This window comes from Oncorhynchus tshawytscha, unplaced genomic scaffold, assembly GCF_018296145.1.
Source record: "Oncorhynchus tshawytscha isolate Ot180627B unplaced genomic scaffold, Otsh_v2.0 Un_contig_1305_pilon_pilon, whole genome shotgun sequence".
NCBI classification, from domain to species: Eukaryota; Metazoa; Chordata; class Actinopteri; order Salmoniformes; family Salmonidae; genus Oncorhynchus; species Oncorhynchus tshawytscha.
This window is the reverse complement of record NW_024607855.1, coordinates 14,366-39,638: the sequence shown is the minus strand read 5'-3', so window position 1 is coordinate 39,638 and position 25,273 is coordinate 14,366. Positions and strand designations below refer to the sequence as shown.

At 41.4% G+C, this 25,273-nt stretch overlaps 1 protein-coding gene across 1 annotated transcript in view; it reads left to right on the top strand.

Moving 5' to 3' along the window:
* The first annotated feature begins 4,528 nt into the window (after positions 1–4,528).
* Positions 4,529–25,273, top strand: part of LOC121842886 (beta-1-syntrophin-like) — a 34,168-nt gene continuing 13,423 nt past the window's right edge. The window contains exons 1-3 of the mRNA XM_042312681.1: positions 4,529–4,535; positions 4,864–5,400; positions 19,496–19,712. Of these exons, the coding sequence (XP_042168615.1) occupies positions 4,529–4,535; positions 4,864–5,400; positions 19,496–19,712 (761 nt within the window). The remainder of the gene's footprint in view (positions 4,536–4,863; positions 5,401–19,495; positions 19,713–25,273) is intronic.

The following is a 25,273-nucleotide window of genomic DNA, read 5'->3' as shown; positions in this document are numbered from 1 at the left end:
CTCCTTCTCTAAATATGTCATTACTTCCTGCTATATATCATTCTAATCATCCAATCAGGTAGTCTCTTAACATTGAACATGATGTCAATCCAGCATGACTTCTGCCGCATTCAACAACTGGGAACAACTGTTCAACAACTGGGAACTGGGAAATCTCAATATATAACTCACTGAAATCTACGGGATCTGTGTTCCTATACCGGGACGGTTGTTGGATCGGTGTTCCTCTACCGGGATGGTTGTTGGATCGGTGTTCCTATACCGGGACGGTTGTTGGATCGGTGTTCCTATACCGGGACGGTTGTTGCTAACGTGCGCTAATGTGACTAGAATGATGTTGTAAGTAACAGCAAACTTTCCAGGACATAGACATGTCTTATATGGGCACAATGCTTATAGTCTTGTTAATCGAACTGCACTGTCCAATTTACGGTAGCTATTACAGTGAACAAATACCATGCTGTTGCACAACAACGTTTATCATGGAAACTGGTTTGATACATTCACCTCTGAAGGTAAATAATGTACTTACATTCAGTAATCTTGCTCTGATTTGTCATCCTGAGGATCCCAGAGATACAATGTAGGATCGTTTTGTTTGGTAAAATCTATTTTCATATTCAAATGTAGGAACTGGTATCTACAGTTTGAACCTCTGCTGTCTCTGGACACAGCCTGGGATTGAACCCGGGTCTGTAGTGACGCCTCAAGCACTGCGATGCAGTGCCTGAGACTTCTGCGCCACTGGGAGGCCAGATGGGCACTTCTAATGTACCTCTATGGCAGCACCTAAGGAGCTTGTATTTATTTTCTGGTGAAGTAGTGTCCCCATGAGTGACAGAACACTGAGCCAATCACAGCGCAACTAGAGAATATTACCAACCCCTACGCTCCGTATATTCCACTGGCTGCTCCACCACCACAGAAAGCACTGAACTAGGCTGAAACACCTGCATTTTGGAGCTGCCTTACTCAAGAAAGCAAAAAGAGACCATGTTTGTATGTGGCTTTAAATGATTATTTAAAACTGATATGTGACATGAATTAATGCCAAAATAGCATGCAAAACAGGCAAAAAATGGTTTAGCTAAACAGGTTGGGCTCAAAACAGGTGAGCCTCTGCCCCACCAGCCCTGAATGAAGTGTCGTCACTGGATACGGAGCTGAAACAGGAAATAGCACCCTATTCCCTATAGTGCACTACTTCTGACCAGAGCCCTATAGGCCCTGGTCAAAACTAGTGCACTAAATAGGGACTGTGGTGTAGTTTCGGCTTCCCCCATAGAAAGGGCTAGGTAGACTTTACTCTGGGATAGATTTATTTAGCCTGATCTCAAAATGATTACATTTTTTTCCTGAGCAGATCAGATGTGTATATTAATATAAATGTGTTTCCAGATCAGATGTGTATATTAATATAAATGTGTTTCCAGATCAGATGTGTATATTAATATAAATGTGTTTCCAGATCAGATGTGTATATTAATATAAATGTGTTCCCAGATCAGATGTGTATATTAATGTTTCTGTTCCCTATTCCCAGGACAGAAAGAACTCTCTCTCCAACACACCAGAGGAGGAGGAACAACTGTTTTGATATTATGCAAAGAAAAAAAATGAAGATTGGTTTTCAGAAACAGGCCTATAAATATTGAAAGACGCAGAGAAAAGATTAGCTATAGACCAGGGATCATCAACTAGATTCAGCCAATCATCAACTAGATTCAGCCAATCATCAACTAGATTCAGCCAATCATCAACTACATTCAGCCAATCATCAACTACATTCAAACAATCATCAACTACATTCAGCCAATCATCAACTAGATTCAGCCAATCATCAACTAGATTCAGCCAATCATCAACTACATTCAGCCAATCATCAACTAGATTCAGCCAATCATCAACTACATTCAAACAATCATCAACTACATTCAAACAATCATCAACTAGATTCAGCCAATCATCAACTAGATTCAGCCAATCATCAACTAGATTCAGCCAATCATCAACTACATTCAAATAATCATCAACTACATTCAGCCAATCATCAACTAGATTCAACCAATCATCAACTATATTCAGCCAATCATCAACTAGATTCAGCCAATCATCAACTAGATTCAGCCAATCATCAACTACATTCAAACAATCATCAACTACATTCAGCCAATCATCAACTAGATTCAGCCAATCATCAACTAAATTCAGCCAATCATCAACTAGATTCAGCCAATCATCAACTAGATTCAGCCAATCATCAACTAGATTCAGCCAATCATCAACTAGATTCAGCCAATCATCAACTAGATTCAGCCAATCATCAACTAGATTCAGCCAATCATCAACTAGATTCAGCCAATCATCAACTAGATTCAACCAATCATCAACTAGATTCAGCCAATCATCAACTAGATTCAGCCAATCATCAACTAGATTCAGCCAATCATCAACTAGATTCAGCCAATCATCAACTAGATTCAACCAATCATCAACTAGATTCAGCCAATCATCAACTAGATTCAGCCAATCATCAACTAGATTCAGCCAATCATCAACTAGATTCAGCCAATCATCAACTAGATTCAGAACAATCTACTAGATTCCGCCAATCATCAACTAGATTCCGCCAATCATCAACTAGATTCAGCCAATCATCAACTAGATTCAACCAATCATCAACTAGATTCAGCCAATCATCAACTAGATTCAGCCAATCATCAACTAGATTCAGCCAATCATCAACTAGATTCAGAACAATCATCTACTAGATTCCGCCAATCATCAACTAGATTCCGCCAATCATCAACTAGATTCAGCCAATCATCAACTAGATTCAACCAATCATCAACTAGATTCAGCCAATCATCAACTAGAGTGGATGGCCAGGGTGCCAGAACATAATTACAAATCATTTGTAGACTCCAAATTGACCACAAGAAGCCCAAACAGATACAATATTTGACTAAAACATTTCAAACCTTGCTTACACTCGTGTACAATCACATATATCTCTCCATTGGGAATACTTTAGAACAGATTTCAGAAATTAAAATCACTTGGATCTGATTTGCTGGTGTTTTTACAGTTTTATGTCCAACATTAATTTTTTTACTAAAAATAAATATTTATACATTTTTGCTCAGGAAACGTATATACTGCATATTGTGACAGGCAGCAGGTCTATAGACTGTATATTGTGACACACAGCAGGAGTATAGACTGTATATTGTGACAGGCAGCAGGGCTATAGACTGTATATTGTGACAGACAGCAGGAGTATAGACTGTATATTGTGACAGGCAGCAGGAGTACAGACTGTATATTGTGATAGACAGCAGGACTATAGACTGTATATTGTGACAGGCAGCAGGGCTATAGACTGTATATTGTGACAGACAGCAGGAGTATAGACTGTATATTGTGACAGGCAGCAGGAGTATAGACTGTATATTGTGACAGGCAGCAGGACTATAGACTGTATATTGTGACAGACAGCAGGACTATAGACTGTATATTGTGACAGACAGCAGGACTATAGACTGTATATTGTGACAGGCAGCAGGGCTATAGACTGTATATTGTGACAGACAGCAGGAGTATAGACTGTATATTGTGACAGACAGCAGGAGTATAGACTGTATATTGTGACAGACAGCAGGACTATAGACTGTATATTGTGACAGACAGCAGGACTATAGACTGTATATTGTGACAAACAGCAGGAGTATAGACTGTATATTGTGACAGGCAGCAGCAGTATAGACTGTATATTGTGACAGGCAGCAGGGCTATAGACTGTATATTGTGACAGGCAGCAGGGCTATAGACTGTATATTGTGACAGGCAGCAGGACTATAGACTGTATATCGTGACAGACAGCAGGACTATAGACTGTATATTGTGACAGACAGCAGGACTATAGACTGTATATTGTGACAGACAGCAGGACTATAGACTGTATATTGTGACAGAGAGCAGGACTATATATAGACTGTATATTGTGACAGACAGCAGGGCTACGCCGGTTCTCTCTCCACCATCAGATGGCGCTAACATACAGTACTTCTGTAACGTTCTCTCATCGCGTTTCAGATGGCGTTGACATATTTCTGTAAAGTTCTCATCGTTTTTCGTTGGAAAAATGTAACCACCACGCCTAGTATATGATCCATTACAAATAACTCATAGAATATGCTCATTCCCAATGTGCCTATAATAATGCATATTTGTAGATTATTAGGTTATTATAGGCTATTTTACACGTGTATTGACCATTGAAAGTGCATATAGTCCGTGAGATATTAGGAAATACGACTTCTCTTTTTTTAATGCAAGTTTTGTGTTTAACCCCACAACAAATCCGCTGCCGAAGCCGAGCAAACCACGCGCACCTGGCACGCTGCATGGACCGCACAAGAGAGAGAGCGGAACAGGCAAAAGTCTACTAGTGGACACCTCCAAAGTTCCAACTGTCCCAACACTGGGACATTCCTTTACACGGGTCGCCCTCTGAATAAAACCCAGCATGCCTGGTAATGTTTGTTAACGGGTGGTAATAATGTATGTAATACGGCTGTAATAAGGTATGACACGCTACATTTACGTTAGTGTGGGCTACACATGTCATTTGAACTTCAGCACAGCTCTCGGCAGTGTTCTGTGTGGATAGAAATGTGATTTGCTTAGTGGGATTGCCCTTCGAGTTTGCTCCACCCAAAGAGGATATGGGCTGTTGGAGCAGGGACTAGGTTATGTTGCCAAAAAAAAGCCGTTAGCTGAAGTTGCTGAACTATTGGAAAGCCATGCTGAGAAGTTCGGGGGTAAAGTCCTATTTGAGTTTTAATCACATGGCATTTTAAGAATGCTTCAAAGATGGCGGTAGCTACAGTAATTTCGAGGAACGGACTACAAAAAGTGGATTTTTGGAGGTTTTAGTGAGGGACCGATGGCACAATGTTTTGGCCAACTTGAACGAAGAAGCTCTAACGTTGAGTTGCGAGGACCTGGGAGAGAATGTGACCCTAAACGGCCTCACCAATGGATCTTACGGGTGCAACGCAACTCACCCGGATCACACAAACAGTTCGAAAACTGCGGTGAGGACAGCTTTCACGGATTTACAGGAGCAAGTCCCAGAGGCGATCGCAAACAGAAAAAGATGCGTGAAAGTAATAAAGCAAGAGGTAGGAGGACTCGGCATCAGCATAAAGGGAGGAAAAGAGAATAAAATGCCGATACTTATTAGTAAGATCTTCAAAGGTCTGGCTGCGGATCAAACCCAAGCCTTGTATGTCGGTGACGCGATTCTGTCGGTGAACGGTGTGAACCTGCGGGACGCTACGCATGACGAGGCGGTGCAGGGGCTGAAACGAGCCGGGAGAGAGGTGACGCTAGAAGGTAAGAACGGAACGGGACCAACTGTCGTTCGATACATTCTTTCTTGGTGAAGTGTGGGGGCCCGGGGGCGTCCTCAAATCTAAATGCAGGCTGCCAGAGGAATTACGCACATTAATATTTCTGCTCTCAAACATATGAGTGATCAACCTCTGTCAACTGGGTCCACAAACAAACATGATTCTTTTTTTTCTTCTTCGATTTTCTAAATACTTTCAATATTATTCATTTCCATGTTGGTTCAGTGCCGGAGCAAAAGGATGCCCATTTGAAACTCCAAAATAGTTTTACACATATTGGAACGGTAATGAAGATTAACTGAAAAATTCTTATGTTGTTTCTTGCAATAGCCTTCCCTGACTTTAAAGATTATTTATCTGGTGATTCCTAAAAGATGTGTCTGGAGATTTGGTCAACTGAAATCAGGAATGAGCAGGGTGAGCTCTACCATAATGACCTCTTATTCATGTTCTCATTACTTGTAGTGCAACAAGACCACTTATGGTCTGTAAAGTTCTCAAATAAGCAATAATGCAGGAGGGGGTGTGGTATATGGCCATATATAAGGGCTGTGTCGGAGTGCCTGACACAGCCCTTAGCCATGGTATATAGGCCATATATCACAAAACCCTGAGGTGTATTATTGCATAAATATATTTAAACAAACAATATTGGAATTACCATGGTAACAACCAACTATCAACTCTCTCTCCCTGATTTATAGATCAAATCAAATCAAATGTATTTATAAAGCTCTTCTTACATCAGCTGATATCTCAAAGTGCTGTACAGAAACCCAGCCTAAAACCCCAAACAGCAAGCAATGCAGGTGTAGAAGCACGGTGGCTAGGAAAAACTCCCTAGAAAGACCAGAACCTAGGAAGAAACCTAGAGAGGAACCAGGCTATGGGTGGTGGCCAGTCCTCTTCTGGCTGTGCCGGGTGGAGATTATAACATAACATGGCCAAGATGTTCAAATGTTCATAAATGACCAGCAGGGTCAATTAATAATAATCACAGTAGTTGTCGAGGGTGCAGCATGTCAGCACCTCAGGAGTAAATGTCAGTTGACTTTTCATAGCCGATTATGATAGAATATGAATTTGAATGAAGTAAAACATCAACTCTGTCAGAGTGCTGAACAATCTAATAGAATGGTTGTTTTTATTGGGGATTTTTTTTAATGAATTATTTTCCATACTTTACAAACGTTTGTATTTAACTTCTACTTTTAGAGGCAAAAATATATCTGGTTTGAGTATCTGTTGTCAACTCCGTAAGTGGCTTGTCAACTCTGTCACTTGATGGCTAACCACCTTAAAATCTTATTTTTTTTTGTGTGTCAATATTCTGAGAAAATAATGTGTAATCACTGTTCTGCAACATAGACTTAAACAATGTAACTCTTTTCTGTACAAGACCTAAGGGTTAATGTTTGCTTTATAAATGTTGTTTTACGTTCTAAATCTAGAAAAACTCAAATTAGCCATGGAGCATTAAATAGTGCTATAAAACAAAACATTTTCACCTGCTAAAATAAATGTTTTCAATAGGCCTATCAGCAACGTCAACCGTTTACAGAATAAGGAAATGATATTATGTCCCTTGTTGGTAAATATTTAGGTGACTCCCTCTCCATGTTGCGAAATCAAATACTTTGAATTTCTGAGGAAATCTTTATCATCCAACCTTGGGAATCGTGCATCACAGGACTGGGAGTATAATATCAAGTTTTTCCCAAAACAACACTGGCTGGCTGATGGCTGGCACGCACCCACCCACACCCACCCACCCACCCACACACCCACACACCACACACACACACACACACACACACACACACACACACATAATAAAAAAATGTCACCATTTCACATTTCTCTGCATCCAAGAATCCAAGAAACAACCTCTACCTCACTATGTAACCAGACAACATAAACAACCTCTACCTCACTATGTAACCAGACAACATAAACAACCTCTACCTCATTATGTAACCAGACAACATAAACAACCTCTACCTCACTATGTAACCAGACAACATAAACAACCTCTACCTCACTCTATAACCAGTAACCAGGCAACATAAACAACCTCTACCTCACTACCTCACTCATGTAACCAGACAACATAAACAACCTCTACCTCACTACTATAACCAGTAACCAGGCAACATAAACAACCTCTACCTCACTCTATAACCAGTAACCAGTAACCAGGCAACATAAACAACCTCTACCTCACTCTGTAACCAGACAACATAAACAACCTCTACCTCACTATGTAACCAGACAACATAAACAACCTCTACCTCACTCTGTAACCAGACAACATAAACAACCTCTACCTAATTATGTAACCAGACAACATAAACAACCTCTACCTCACTCTATAACCAGTAACCAGGCAACATAAACAACCTCTACCTCACTCTATAACCAGTAACCAGGCAACATAAACAACCTCTACCTCACTCTGTAACCAGACAACATAAACATCCTCTACCTCACTCTATAACCAGTTACCAGGCAACATAAACAACCTCTACCTCACTCTGTAACCAGACAACATAAACATCTTCTACCTCACTCTATAACCAGTAACCAGGCAACATAAATAACCTCTACCTCACTCTGTAACCAGTAACCAGACAACATAAACAACCTCTACCTCACTATGTAACCAGACAACATAAACAACCTCTACCTCACTATGTAACCAGACAACATAAACAACCTCTACCTCACTATGTAACCAGACAACATAAACAACCTCTACCTCACTCTATAACCAGTAACCAGACAACATAAACAACATCTACCTCACTATGTAACCAGACAACATAAACAACATCTACCTCACTATGTAACCAGACAACATAAACAACCTCTACCTCACTCTGTAACCAGACAACATAAACAACCTCTACCTCACTCTGTAATCAGTAACCAGACAACATAACCAGACAACATAAACAAAACCTCTACCTCACTCTATAACCAGTAACCAGGCAACATAAAGCCTGTATAAACAGTGTGACCTTCCCCTGAGAGAACAGGGTTATTACAGTTGTACACACACACAACACAACCTCTACCTCACTCTGTAATCACACACACACACACACACACAGTTACACACACACACACACACACACACACACACACACACACACACACACACACACACACACACACACACACACACACACACACACACACACACACACACAGAGCAGGGTTATTACAGTTCAGCAGAAGGAAGTAGGGTCCCAGCAGGGTAGAGCAGAGGTCTGCTGTAATGATAAGCTCAAAGACAGTACGGGGTTGAAGTCAGAGGAGGCTAGTGGGAGGAGCTATAGGAGGGCGGCCTCATTGTCATCGCTGGAATGGAACTATTGGAACGGTATCAAACATATGGAAAACACATGTTTGACTACATTCCATGTATTTCATTCCAGCCAATACAATGAGCCTGTCCTCCTACAGCTCCCCACCAGCCTCCTCTGGTTGGAATGCATTGTCCTCCTGAGAGTTCTCTCACTCCAGACATTCAACATCATGTGTGTGTGTGTAAAGACTGTTCTGAAGAGCTAATAACAATATGTACATACTGTAGCATGTTCTATGTTTGTGAATTTATGAATGAAGCATGGGGATAATGTACAACAATGACTACAACATGATTACAATGTATGCCTTTGAGTACACCGTGTATGAGATACAGTATTGTACTTGAGAAGCTGAGTTCTGGTCAGAGGAATTGGAGTGAAGATGAGGAAACAGCTGATTTGTGCTTTACTGTAATACTCAGAGGACTCCCGTGTTTCAGCTTCTCTCTAACCTGAAGCCTCACTACACCAGAGGACTCCCGTGTTTCAGCTTCTCTCTCAGCTGAAGCCTCACTACACCAGAGGAGTCCCGTGTTTCAGCTTCTCTCTCAGTTGAAGCCTCACTACACCAGAGGACTCCCGTGTTTCAGCTTCTCTCTCAGTTGAAGCCTCACTACACCAGAGGACTCCCGTGTTTCAGCTTCTCTCTCAGCTGAAGCCTCACTACACCAGAGGAGTCCCGTGTTTCAGCTTCTCTCTCAGTTGAAGCCTCACTACACCAGAGGACTCCCGTGTTTCAGCTTCTCTCTCAGTTGAAGCCTCACTACACCAGAGGACTCCCGTGTTTCAGCTTCTCTCTCAGTTGAAACTTCACTACACCTCTTCCCAGTAGGGAAGTCCTTCACTTAAAGGCGGACAAACAGTTGTTACATCACAATGTCAATATCATTTTCTAGAAAAGGTACAATGTTTGTATTACACACACACACACACACACACACACACACACACACACACACACACACACACACACACACACACACACACACACACACACACACACACAATGATGTTATATCCTGTGTAATACACAGTGTGGTAGTCTCTAGTGCTGAAGTGACCTCTCATTGAGTCTCTACAGTCTACTGTGTGGCTGTCATCAAAATGCACCTCTCTGTGTGTGTGTCTCATTGAGCCTCTACTGTCTACTGCCTGGCTGTCATCACATTCACCTGTGTGTGTGTGTGTGTGTGTGTGTGTGTGTGTGTGTGATCAGCAGGCAGTCAGGACTACAATGCTCTCTGCATGTTGACTGGTTGTTGTGTCATCAGAGAAGCTTTCATGACTACACCAGCTGTTAGTAGTAGTAAGGCCACACACACGCACACACACACGCACACATGCACACACACACACACACACACACACACACACACACACACACACACACACACACACACAAGCTGTGATGACAGAGTGAACCATCTACTCCTGGCCCTAGTACAGTTTATAAATCAGTTTTCTCAACACCCCTGTTATCCACTCTGTGAATTTACTGTTCGTTTACTTTGACTGAATTCATTATTTGAATATTGTCCTTTAACTTGTTTCCCCATAAAGCTCCAGTACAGACTCCCCACCCTGTTGTTCTTAACATAGAAGTCATGCTATGAACACAGTCAATCTCACTGTGATATTATCTAATATTGTCACGCTCTGACCTTAGTTCTTTTGTTATGTCTTTGTTTTAGTATGGTCAGGGCTTGAGTTGGGTGGGTTGTCTATGTTTGTTTTTCCATGAGTTGGTATTTTCTGTGTTTGGCCTGGTATGGTTCTCAATCAGAGGCAGCTGTCAATCGTTGTCCCCGATTGAGAACCGTACTTAGGCAGCCTGTTTCCACCCTTGAGTTGTGGGTAGTCGTTGTCCCCAATGAGAACCGTACTTAGGCAGCCTGTTTCCACCCTTGAGTTGTGGGTAGTCGTTGTCCCCGATTGAGAACCGTACTTAGGCAGCCTGTTTCCCCCCTTGTTAGTTGTGGGTAGTCGTTGTCCCCGATTGAGAACCGTACTTAGGCAGCCTGTTTCCACCCTTGAGTTGTGGGTAGTCGTTGTCCCTGATTGAGAACCGTACTTAGGCAGCCTGTTTCCACCCTTGAGTTGTGGGTAGTCGTTGTCCCCGATTGAGAACCTTACTTAGGCAGCCTGTTTCCACCCTTGAGTTGTGGGTAGTCGTTGTCCCCGATTGAGAACCGTGCTTAGGCAGCCTGTTTCCCCCCTGTTAGTTGTGGGTAGTCGTTGTCCCCGATTGAGAACCGTACTTAGGCAGCCTGTTTCCACCCTTGATTTATGGGTGATTATTTTCTGTTCTGTGTTTTTTCAGCACCACACAGGACTGTTCGTTTTGTCGTTTTATTTGTTTTGTTCAGTGTTCATTACGGTATTAAAAACATGAACACTTTACCACGCTGCATCTTGGTCCTCACCTTCTTCCACCAAACGGTCGTTACAAATATTTGATATAAACTGTAGTCCATTTAACCGGGCGTTCAAGTACCTGTTCTTGCTTTGATAACATCAAACCTTTTCAGGCAGCAGAGGGGGAAAGGATACCTTGTAGACCTCTGTGTATTCTGTACAAGGTGTTGTGTTCTGTAGCAGTATCTACCTGCCCATTCAGAGGAGGTAAAAAAAAGAGTTCCATTCTATTCTGCAATTAAAGTCTCATAAAAAAAAGTCCCCTTTTGTTCCTGGTTGTTTTATTCATCCAGAAGTTACTCACGTCAAATTAGCCATTTTCTTTTCTCGGCTCCATAAGAGCAGCTAACAAAGCTCTCCATTCTGTTCCCACGTTAATACATGTAACTAGCTCTAATGGCTGTGTCTAGTTAACAGGCTGACAACACAAAGACTTGGTTATTATTACACCTGACAATAGGGCAGATAGATTTAATGTCATTTCAGAATTCAGAGACATGCTGGCTTCTATAATGTCTTCCATTGTATGGATAATAACTGAAGAAGAAATGACTTGTACCCAACCATTAGGTTGAGATTCTCTCAATGACTTGGGGTTTCTACCAGCTGGGTTTCTATGGGGACGTTGATTCATTCAGAAAGCTCATTCGGACCGTTTTTCTACGAACAAGCAGGATGGAGTAGAGACGTACTGCCCGAACCACATGAATTAACAGGACAATGTGGTCGATGAGTAAGAACACGACCAAACCATGATACATTTTTAGATGTTATTTCTATTTCAATGCAGTCATTATTCTCTCCTGCTATATTTTGCAAATACATTCATTATCAAAAAGGAAATCTTGTAAGTTAATTATTCAGATTCAGTTTGAGCTCATGTCTTTTGTAGCAAAAACGATGTAACGAATGTGGTGGGGAGAAGGACAAGAGGACCAAGGTGCAACGTGGGTAAGTATTCAGTTCTGCAAGGTGCAATGGTCCTTTGGTGGTGGGTAGTTCTGTAACGAATGTGGCGGGGAGAAGGACAAGAGGACCAAGGTGCAACGTGGGTAAGTATTCAGTTCTGCAAGGTGCAATGGTCCTTTGGTGGTGGGTAGTTCTGTAACGAATGTGGCGGGGAGAAGGACAAGAGGACCAAGGTGCAACGTGGGTAAGTATTCAGTTCTGCAAGGTGCAATGGTCCTTTGGTGGTGGGTAGTTCTGTAACGAATGTGGTGGGGAGAAGGAGAAGAGGACCAAGGTGCAGCGTGGGTAAGTATTCATAATGTGTTTAATAAATACCAACACTGGAACAAAAACAACAAACGAACAGTTCTGCAAGGTGCAAATACACAAAACAGAAAACAACAAACCCATGTGGGAACAGGCTATCTAAGTATGGTTCTCAATCAGAGTCAACGACAGACAGTTGACCCTGATTGAGAACCACACCCGGCCAAACACAACAACACACAAAAACATAGAAAAAAGAACATAGAATGCCCACCCTAGTCACACCCTGGCCTAACCAAATTAGAGAATAAAAAGCCTCTCTATGGCCAGGGCGTGACAAACAATCCCCACAGGAAGTACAGACTCCTAGGCAGGAATTACAGACTCCTAGGCAGGAAGTACAGACTCCTTGGCAGGAAGTACAGACTCCTAGGCAGGAAGTACAGACTCCTAGGCAGGAAGTACAGACTCCTTGGCAGGAAGTACAGACTCCTTGGCAGGAAGTACAGACTCCTTGGCAGGAAGTACAGACTCCTAGGCAGGAAGTACAGACTCCTAGGCAGGAAGTACAGACTCCTAGGCAGGAAGTACAGACTCCTTACAGACTCCTAGCAGGAAGTACAGACTCCTTGGCAGGAAGTACAGACTCCTAGGCAGGAAGTACAGACTCCTTGGCAGGAAGTACAGACTCCTTGGCAGGAAGTACAGACTCCTTGGCAGGAAGTACAGACTCCTTGGCAGGAAGTACAGACTCCTTGGCAGGAAGTACAGACTCCTTGGCAGGAAGTACAGACTCCTACAGACAGACTCCTTGGCAGGAAGTACAGACTCCTTGGCAGGAAGTACAGACTCCTTGGCAGGAAGTACAGACTCCTTGGCAGGAAGTACAGACTCCTTGGCAGGAAGTACAGACTCCTTGGCAGGAAGTACAGACTCCTTGGCAGGAAGTACAGACTCCTTGGCAGGAAGTACAGACTCCTTGGCAGGAAGTACAGACTCCTAGGCAGGAAGTACAGACTCCTTGGCAGGAAGTACAGACTCCTTGGCAGGAAGTACAGACTCCTAGGCATAGCAATAAACATAATGGACCCCCGCCTGCTTTTATTTTCCCCTCTACTAAAATGGAACATTTCTATTTTGGAACAGAGTTGAGAACACAGAGGTACAGATTCTAATGATTCTGGTTATTGACAGTTTCCAGGATATTGGTTTAGTTGAGTTTCTAAATGTGTTGACACACTCACACACACACACACACACACAGAGAGAGAGAGAGAGAGAGAACACAGTGGAGAACAGAACATAGCGAGCCAAAGCCAACAGACAGGGTGATAGTGAGTGTTTATAAGTGTTTATAAAAGTGGCAGCGATATAGAGAGAACCAGTAGGAAGGAGAGAGAACCAGAAGGAAGGAGAGAAAACCAGTAGGAAGGAGAGAGCAGAACCAGTAGACAGGAGAGAGAACCAGTAGGAAGGAGAGAGCAGAACCAGTAGATAGGAGAGAGCTAAACCAGTAGATAGGAGAGAGAATCAGTAGGAAGGAGAGCGCAGAACCAGAAGGAAGGAGGCAGAACCAGTAGGAAGGAGAGAGAACCAGTAGATAGGAGAGAGCAGAACCAGTAGATAGGAGAGAGCAGAACCAGTAGGAAGGAGAGAGCAGAACCAGTAGATAGGAGAGAGCAGAACCAGTAGATAGGAGAGAGCAGAGCCAATAGGAAGGAGAGAGCAGAACCAGTAGGAAGGAGAGAGCAGAACCAGTAGGAAGGAGAGAGCAGAACCAGTAGGAAGGAGAGAGCAGAACCAGTAGATAAGAAAGAGCAGAACCAGTAGATAGGAGAGAGCAGAACCAGTAGATAAGAAAGAGCAGAACCAGTAGATAAGAAAGAGCAGAACCAGTAGATAGGAGAGAGCAGAACCAGTAAATAGGAGAGAGCAGAACCAGTAAATAGGAGAGATCAGAACCAGTAAATAGGAGAGAGCAGAACCAGTAGATAGGAGAGAGCAGAACCAGTACATAGGAGAGAGCAGAACCAGTAGATCGGAGAGCAGAACCAGTAGATCGGAGAGAGCAGAACCAGTAGGAAGGAGAGAGCAGAACCAGTAGATAGGAGAGAGCAGAACCAGTAGATAGGAGAGAGCAGAACCAGTAGATAGGAGAGAGCAGAACCAGTAGATAGGAGAGAGCAGAACCAGTAGGAAGGAGAGAGCAGAACCAGTAGGAAGGAGAGAGCAGAACCAGTAGATAGGAGAGAGCAGAACCAGTAGATAGGAGAGAGCAGAACCAGTAGATAGGAGAGAGCAGAACCAGTAGGAAGGAGAGAGCAGAACCAGTAGGAAGGAGAGAGCAGAACCAGTAGGAAGGAGAGAGCAGAACCAGTAGATAGGAGAGAGCAGAACCAGTAGATAGGAGAGAGCAGAACCAGTAGGAAGGAGAGAGCAGAACGAGTAGGAAGGAGAGAGCAGAACCAGTAGATAGGAGAGAGCAGAACCAGTAGATAGGAGAGAGCAGAGCCAATAGGAAGGAGAGAGCAGAACCAGTAGATAGGAGAGAGCAGAACCAGTAGATAGGAGAGAGCAGAACCAGTAGATAGGAGAGAGCAGAACCAGTAGATAGGAGAGAGCAGAACCAGTAAATAGGAGAGATCAGAACCAGTAGATAGGAGAGAGCAGAACCAGTACATAGGAGAGAGCAGAACCAGTAGATCGGAGAGCGCAGAACCAGTAGATCGGAGAGAGCAGAACCAGTAGATAGGAGAGAGCAGAACCAGTAGGAAGGAGAGAGCAGAACCAGTAGATAGGAGAGAGCAGAACCAGTAGATAGGAGAGAGCAGAACCAGTAGATAGGAGAGAGCAGAACCAGTAGGAAGGAGAGAGCAGAACCAGTAGGAAGGAGAGAGCAGAACCAGTAGATAGTAGATAGGAGAGCAGAACCAGTAGATAGGAGAGAGCAGAACCAGTAGATAGGAGAGAGCAGAACCAGTAGATAGGAGAGAGCAGAACCAGTAGGAAGGAGAGAGCAGAACCAGTAGGAAGGAGAGAGAACCAGTAGATAGGAGAGAGAGAACCAGTAAAGGAGAGAGGGAACCAGTAGATAGAGAGCAGAACCCGTAGATAGGAGAGAGCAGAACCAGTAGATAGGAGAGAGCAGAACCCTGTAGATGGAGAGAGAGCAGAACCAGTAGATAGGGCAGAGAGAGCAGTACCAGTAGATAGGAGCGAGAGCAGAACCAGTAGATAGGAGAGAGCAGAACCAGTAGATAGGAGAGAGCAGAGACCAGTAGATAGGAGAGAGCAGAACCAGTAGATAGGAGAGAGCAGAGCCAATAGGAAGGAGAGAGCAGAACCAGTAGAAGTGGAGGTTTCTTTAGAAGAACCAGTAGATTCATTCCTTAAAGAAAGAAGAACCAGTAGATAGGAGAGAGCAGTACCAGTAGATAGGAGCGATTAGTGACAGAGAGAGATTCCACTGATTCCACTCCAGTCAAACGAGAGAGGAATTCACCAACCTCCTGAGTTCTGTACATCTTTGTCATGACCTCACCTTCTGAATGTAATATGCAGTCCCAGCTGGCGCCTGAACTAATGACACCAAACTACAACATAATGCCACTTCTCTTTAGGATTAGATGAAAGGGCTTCAGCAAGGAATTCCTTCTGCAGGAGTAAGACTACTGTTGTTCATACCCTGCCCTTGCAGAGGTAGGCCTATTTGTCTGCCAGATCTGTCAGCTTCTATTCACAGATTGTGTCATAATGATAGTCTTACACTTCTGTTAGATGTTGATACCTTTCTCATCTCTCATGTTGGCTTCACATCATAGTTTGAAGTGATCTTTACTTATTCTCCTTCGTTAATAGAACTGTATAATAGAACTGGACCACTAATAGCTCCATAAAAACTGAACAGGGCCTGTACTGGACGTGTTTCAGTGGAGGTTTCTTTGGACCACTAATAGAACTGTTAATTCTGGACCACTAAAGAACATAATAGGGCCTGTACTGGACCTCTAATAGTGTTTCAGTGGAGAACTGTTTCTGGACCACTAATAGAACTGTTCTGGACCACTAATAAAGAACAGGGCCTGTACTGTATTTGGACAGTGGAGGTTTCTTTACTGGACCACTAATAGAACTGTTAATAGAACCTTAAAGAACAGGGCCTGTACCACTAATAGAACTGTGTTTCAGTGGAGGTTTCTTTAATAGAACTGGACCACTATTCCACTAAAGAACAGGGCCTGTCCACTAATAGAACTGTTAATAGAACTGTGGAGGACCTTTCTGAGGGACCACTAATAGAGGACAGCTCATAATAATGGCCGGAATGGAGTTAATGGAATGGCATCAAACGGATGGAAACCATGGAAACCATGTAGTTTGAACTGTAATTTGAACTGGACCATTCTGGACCACTAATAGATTCCACTCCAGTAATAGAACTGGACCACTAATAGAACTGCCCTAATAGTCCTCCCCAATAGAACTGGACCACTAATAGAACTGGACCAACCTCCTGTGTCTGTGTTTGTACACCTTTTCAGTACATCTTTGTCATGTTATCCTGTGAACTGGACCTTCCCACTAATAGAACTGGACCACTAATAGAACTGACCACTAATAGAACTGAACAGTGAACTGGACCAGAACTGTTCATCATAGAACTGGACCACGTTTAGAGCTCCATAATAGTTTAGGAATATAAACTGTTAAAACCTAATATATTTCTGTAATAGAACTATAATGCCACTAATAGAACTGGACCACTTAGAGATTGATGTAATGCACTCAGACAGATCCACTAATTGGTGGAACTGGACCACTAATAGAACTCCCTAATAGCTGGACTAATAGAACTGCAGAACTGGAGTAAATGAACTGGACCACTAATAGAACTGTATAATAGAACTGGACCACTAATAGTGTTAATAGAACTGGACCACTAATAGAACTGGACCACTAATAGAACTTTAAACTGGACCACTAATAGAACTGGACCACTACAGAACTGTATAATAGAACTGGATACATTTTGAACTTTATAGCAGGGTAATAATAGAACTGGACCACTAATAGAACTGTATTCAACTGTAATAGAACTGGACCACTAATAGAACTGACTAATAGAACTGGACCACTGATCAATGAACTGGACCACTAATAGAACTGGACCACTTAACTGGACCACTAATAGAACTGGACCACTAATAGATTGTGAACTGGACCACTAATAGAACTGGACCACTAATAGAACTGTATAATAGAACTGGACCAAATGAACTGTAAATGAACTGGACCACTATGTGGACCCAGAGTTAATAGAACTGGACCACTCTTTGGTATAATAGAACTGGACCACTAATAGAACTGGACCACTAATAGAACTGTAATAGAACTGGACCACTAATAGAACTGGACCACTACTTATAATGACTGGACCACTAATCTGGACCAGCTGTATAATAGAACTGGACCACTAGGTTGGACCACATCCTGTATAGTTTAGAACTGTACCACTAATAGAACTGGAACTGGACCACTGAACTGGACCACTAATAGAACTAATCCTGGACCACTAAACAACTGGACCACTAATAAACTGTATAATAGAACTGGACCATGGAGGTGGACCACTAATCTGGACCACTAATAGAGTAATAGAACTGGACCACTAATAGAACTGGAAAGTGGACCACTAAAGAACTGGGAACTGGACCACTAATATAACTGTATGAACTGGACCTCTAATAGAACTGGACCTCTAATAGAACTGGACCTCTAATAGAACTGGACCACTAATAGAACTGGACCACTAATAGAACTGGACCACTAGTAGAACTGGACCACTAACAGAACTGGACCACTAATAGAACTGGACCACTAATAGAACTGGACCACTAATAGAACTGTATAAATAGAACTGGACCTCTAATAGAACTGGACCACTAATAGAACTGTATAATAGAACTGGACCACTAATAGAACTGTATAATAGAACTGGACCTGGACCACTAATAGAACTGTATAATAGAACTGGACCACTAATAGAACTGGACCACTAATAGAACTGTATAATAGAACTGGACCACTAATAGAACTGGACCACTAATAGAACTGTATAATAGAACTGGACCACTAATAGAACTGGACCAATAGAACTGGACCACTAATAGAACTGGACCACTAATAGAACTGGACCACTAATAGAACTGGACCACTAATAGAACTGGACCAATAGAACTAATAGAACTGGACCACTAATAGAACTGGACCACTAATAGAACTGGACCACTAATAGAACTGGACCTCTGTATAATAGAACTGGACCTCTAATAGAACTGGACCTCTAATAGAACTGGACCTCTAATAGAACTGGACCACTAATAGAACTGGACCACTAATAGAACTGGACCACTAATAGAACTGGACCACTAATAGAACTGGACCACTAGTAGAACTGGACCACTAATAGAACTGGACCACTAATAGAACTGGACCACTAATAGAACTGGACCTCTAATAGAACTGGACCACTAATAGAACTGGACCACTAATAGAACTGGACCACTAATAGAACTGGACCACTAATAGAACTGGACCACTAATAGAACTGGACCACTATAGAACTGGACCACTAATAGAACTTGGACCACTAATAGAACTGGATAATATATTTGGACCACTAATAGAACTGGACCACTAATAGAACTGGACCACTAATAGAACTGGACCACTAATAGAACTAGTATAATAGAACTGGACCACTAATAGAACTGTATAATATATTTGGACCTCTACCGGCCTGGTACAGATTGTGGGGTTACAGCAGGGTCACTTTATGAGTCTGCATGTCAATCTCCTCTATAGGACACTAGCTAGCTCTACTGAAGTTACGTTGGCAAGGACTCTTAGCACTATCCTCACCAAACATAACAGCAGTAAAGGCGTGACCTTTCTACCAATGAAAACATAGTAAATGATTCCTTTGTCTTGTTGGTCCAGTGACCTACATGAGGGAAGCCAGCCTCAAGACAGGTTGTGAAAAAGCTTACTCATAATTCTCCTCTCTCATATTCCCAGTGAAGTACATGAGAGAAGCCAGCCCCTATGTGAAGAAGGGTTCTCCTGTGTCAGAGATAGGCTGGGAGACGCCCCCACCTGAGTCCCCGAGGCTGGGTAGCCCCCACTGTGACGTCCCCGTCACCCCCCACCATGTCCCTACAGGGGACAGGAGGTACATCCCCTTAAAGATGTGTTACGTCACCAGGAGCATGACTTCTCCAGACCCTGGAAACAGGTAAAGGCTCCAGCATCATTCTGCTTTACTATTATTCTGTTTCCCCGTATATGATGATTATCTACAGGGGCGTAACGGCAGGGGGTGCAGGGCTAGGTGGGGCAACACTTCTACTATTAGAATTGATTGGATTTATATTGCGAGTGTTTTGCCAGATGCAGTGCCTTCAGAAAGTAGTCACACCCCTTCACTTGTTCCACATTTTGTTGTGTTACAGCCTGAATTCAAAATGGATTCCATTGATTTTTCTCCACACCCATCTACACACAGTAACCCATGATGACAAAGTGAAAACATGTTTTTAGCAAATGTATTGAAAATGAAATACAGAAATATCTCATTTACATAGGTTTTCCCACCTCTGAGTCAATAATCAAATGTATTTATAATCAATCAATCAAGTTTATTTAAAAAGCCCTTCTTACATCAGCTGATGTCACAAAGTGCTGTACAGAAACCCAGCCTCAATACATGTTAGAATCACATTTGGCAGTGATTACAGCTGTGAGTCTTTCTGGGTAAGTCTCTAAGAGGTTTGCTCACCTGGATTGTACAATATTTGCACATTATTCTTTTTTTAAATTCTTCAAGCTCAAGTTGGTTATTGATCATTGCTAGACAGCCATTTTCAAGTCTTGCCATAGATTTTAAAGCCTATATAAGTCAAGACTGTAACTAGTCCACTCAGGAACATTCACTGTCTTCTTGGTTAGCAACTCCAGTATATATTTGGCCTTATGTTTTAGGTTATTGTCCTGCTGTGAGGTGAATTTGTCTCCCAGTGTCTGTCAGAAAGCAGACTGAACAAGGTTTTCATCTAGGATTTTGCTTGTGCTTAGCTCTATTCTGTTTATTTTTATCCTGAAATCTCCATAATCCTTGCCGATAACAAGCATACCCATAACATGATGCAGCCACCACCATGCTTGAAAATATGAAGTGTGGTACTCATTAATGTGTTGTATTGGATTTGCCCCAAACATAACGCTTTGTATTCAGGACATTAAGTTAATTTCTTTGCCACATTTTTTTGCAGTTTTACTTTAGTATCTTATTGCAAACAGGATGCATGTTTTGGAATATTTTGTATTCTGTACAGCCTTCCTTCATTTCACGCTGTCATTTAGGTTTGTATAATTAATAACTTCACCATGCTCAAAGGGATATTCAATGTCTGCTTCCCCCCCCTGTCTACCAATAGGTGCCCTTCTTTGCGAGGTATTGGACAACCTCCTTGGTCTTTGTGGTTGAATCTGTGTTTGAAATTCACTGCTCAACTGAGGGACCTTACAGATAATTGTGTGTCTGGGGTACAGAGATGAGGTAGTCATTCAAAAAATCACCTTACAAACTATTATTGCACACAGAGTGAGTCCATGCAACTTATTATGTGACTTGTTAAGCAAATGTTTACTCCTCAACATAGTTAGGCTTGCCATAACAAAGGGGTTGAATACTTATTGACTCAAGACATTTCAGCGTTTAAATCATTTGTAAACATAATTCCACTTTGATATAATGGGGTATGGTGTGTAGACCAGTGACTAAACATCTAAATTGAATCCATTTTGAATCCAGCCTGTAACACAACAACGTGTATAAAAGACAAGGGGTGTGAATCCTTTGTGAAGGTGCTGTAATAAAAGCAACACGTTACATTGTGACGGGGGAGAGACTCATCTCATCCACCACCAATAAGTAAGTCCCACCACGCGTTTTTCCTGGGACAGTGTAACAGGGATGGTCGTCTCTGTGACGGTCACAATGGATTAACTGCTGTGGTTCTCAACTATCAGAGTGTTCAGAGTTTAAGAGATGTTACCTTGATTAACCAACAGAGAAACGGTTTCTATCTGACACACATAGTCTACCTTAATTAACCAACACAGAGAAACAGTTTCTACCTTAATTAACCAACAGAGAAACGGTTTCTATCTGACACACATAGTCTACCTTAATTAACCAACACAGAGAAACAGTTTCTACCTTAATTAACCAGCAGAGAAACAGTTTCTACCATAGTCTACCTTAATTAACCAGCAGAGAAACAGTTTCTACCTTAATTAACCAGCAGAGAAACAGTTTCTACCTTAATTAACCAGCAGAGAAACAGTTTCTATCTGACACACATAGTCTACCTTAATTAACCAACACAGAGAAACAGTTTCTACCTTAATTAACCAGCAGAGAAACAGTTTCTACCTTAATTAACCAGCAGAGAAACAGTTTCTACCTTAATTAACCAGCAGAGAAACAGTTTCTACCTTAATTAACCAGCAGAGAAACAGTTTCTACCTTAATTAACCAGCAGAGAAACAGTTTCTACCTTAATTAACCAGCAGAGAAACAGTTTCTACCTTAATTAACCAGCAGAGAAACAGTTTCTATCTGACACACATAGTCTACCTTAATTAACCAACACAGAGAAACAGTTTCTATCTGACACACATAGTCTACCTTAATTAACCAACACAGAGAAACAGTTTCTACCTTAATTAACCAACAGAGAAACAGTTTATATCTGACACACATAGTCTACCTTAATTAACCAACACAGAGAAACAGTTTCTATCTGACACACATAGTCTACCTTAATTAACCAACACAGAGAAACAGTTTCTACCTTAATTAACCAGCAGAGAAACAGTTTCTACCTTAATTAACCAACACAGAGAAACAGTTTCTATCTGACACACATAGTCTACCTTAATTAACCAACACAGAGAAACAGTTTCTACCTTAATTAACCAACAGAGAAACAGTTTCTATCTGACACACATAGTCTACCTTAATTAACCAACACAGAGAAACAGTTTCTATCTGACACATAGTCTACCTTAATTAACCAACACAGAGAAACAGTTTCTACCTTAATTAACCAGCAGAGAAACAGTTTCTACCTTAATTAACCAGCAGAGAAACAGTTTCTACCTTAATTAACCAGCAGAGAAACAGTTTCTACCTTAATTAACCAGCAGAGAAACAGTTTCTACCTTAATTAACCAGCAGAGAAACAGTTTCTACCTTAATTAACCAACAGAGAAACAGTTTCTACCTTAATTAACCAACAGAGAAACAGTTTCTATCTGACACACATAGCCTACCTTAATTAACCAACACAGAGAAACAGTTTCTATCTGACACACATAGTCTACCTTAATTAACCAACAGAGAAACAGTTTCTACCTTAATTAACCAACACAGAGAAACAGTTTCTATCTGACACACATAGTCTACCTTAATTAACCAACACAGAGAAACAGTTTCTACCTTAATTAACCAACACAGAGAAACAGTTTCTATCTGACACACATAGTCTACCTTAATTAACCAGCAGAGAAACAGTTTCTATCTGACACACATAGTCTACCTTAATTAACCAACAGAGAAACAGTTTCTACCTTAATTAACCAACACAGAGAAACAGTTTCTATCTGACACACATAGTCTACCTTAATTAACCAGCAGAGAAACAGTTTCTATCTGACACACATAGTCTACCTTAATTAACCAACAGAGAAACAGTTTCTATCTGACACATTGTCTACCTTAATTAACCAACAGAGAAACAGTTTCTACCTTGATTAACCAACAGAGAAACGGTTTCTATCTGACACACATAGTCTACCTTAATTAACCAACACAGAGAAACAGTTTCTACCTTAATTAACCAACAGAGAAACGGTTTCTATCTGACACACATAGTCTACCTTAATTAACCAACACAGAGAAACAGTTTCTATCTGACACACATAGTCTACCTTAATTAACCAACACAGAGAAACAGTTTCTACCTTAATTAACCAACAGAGAAACAGTTTCTACCTTAATTAACCAACAGAGAAACGGTTTCTACCTTAATTAACCAACAGAGAAACGGTTTCTACCTTAATTAACCAACAGAGAAACGGTTTCTATCTGACACACATAGCCTACCTTAATTAACCAACAGAGAAACGGTTTCTACCTTAATTAACCAACAGAGAAACAGTTTCTACCTTAATTAACCAACAGAGAAACAGTTTCTATCTGACACACATAGTCTACCTTAATTAACCAACACAGAGAAACGGTTTCTATCTGACACACATAGCCTACCTTAATTAACCAACACAGAGAAACAGTTTCTATCTGACACACATAGTCTACCTTAATTAACCAACAGAGAAACAGTTTCTACCTTAATTAACCAACACAGAGAAACAGTTTCTATCTGACACACATAGTCTACCTTAATTAACCAACACAGAGAAACAGTTTCTACCTTAATTAACCAGCAGAGAAACAGTTTCTACCTTAATTAACCAACAGAGAAACAGTTTCTATCTGACACACATAGTCTACCTTAATTAACCAACACAGAGAAACGGTTTCTATGTAACACACATAGTCTAACTTAATTAACCAGCAGAGAAACAGTTTCTACCTTAATTAACCAGCAGAGAAACAGTTTCTACCTTACTTAACCAGCAGAGAAACAGTTTCTACCTTAATTAACCAGCAGAGAAACAGTTTCTACCTTAATTAACCAACAGAGAAACGGTTTCTATCTGACACACATAGACTACCTTAATTAACCAACACAGAGAAACGGTTTCTATCTGACACACATAGTCTACCTTAATTAACCAACAGAGAAACGGTTTCTACCTTAATTAACCAACAGAGAAACAGTTTCTATCTGACACACATAGTCTACCTTAATTAACCAACACAGAGAAACAGTTTCTATCTGACACACATAGTCTACCTTAATTAACCAACACAGAGAAACAGTTTCTACCTTAATTAACCAACAGAGAAACAGTTTCTACCTTAATTAACCAACAGAGAAACAGTTTCTATCTGACACACATAGTCTACCTTAATTAACCAACACAGAGAAACAGTTTCTATCTGACACACATAGTCTACCTTAATTAACCAACACAGAGAAACAGTTTCTATCTGACACACATAGTCTACCTTAATTAACCAGCAGAGAAACAGTTTCTATCTGACACACATAGTCTACCTTAATTAACCAACACAGAGAAACAGTTTCTACCTTAATTAACCAACAGAGAAACAGTTTCTACCTTAATTAACCAGCAGAGAAACAGTTTCTACCTTAATTAACCAGCAGAGAAACAGTTTCTACCTTAATTAACCAGCAGAGAAACAGTTTCTACCTTAATTAACCAGCAGAGAAACAGTTTCTACCTTAATTAACCAGCAGAGAAACAGTTTCTACGTTAATTAACCAGCAGAGAAACAGTTTCTACCTTAATTAACCAGCAGAGAAACAGTTTCTACCTTAATTAACCAGCAGAGAAACAGTTTCTACCTTACACACATAGTCTACCTTAATTAACCAACAGAGAAACAGTTTCTACCTTAATTAACCAACACAGAGAAACAGTTTCTATCTGACACACATAGTCTACCTTAATTAACCAACACAGAGAAACAGTTTCTACCTTAATTAACCAACACAGAGAAACAGTTTCTATCTGACACACATAGTCTACCTTAATTAACCAGCAGAGAAACAGTTTCTATCTGACACACATAGTCTACCT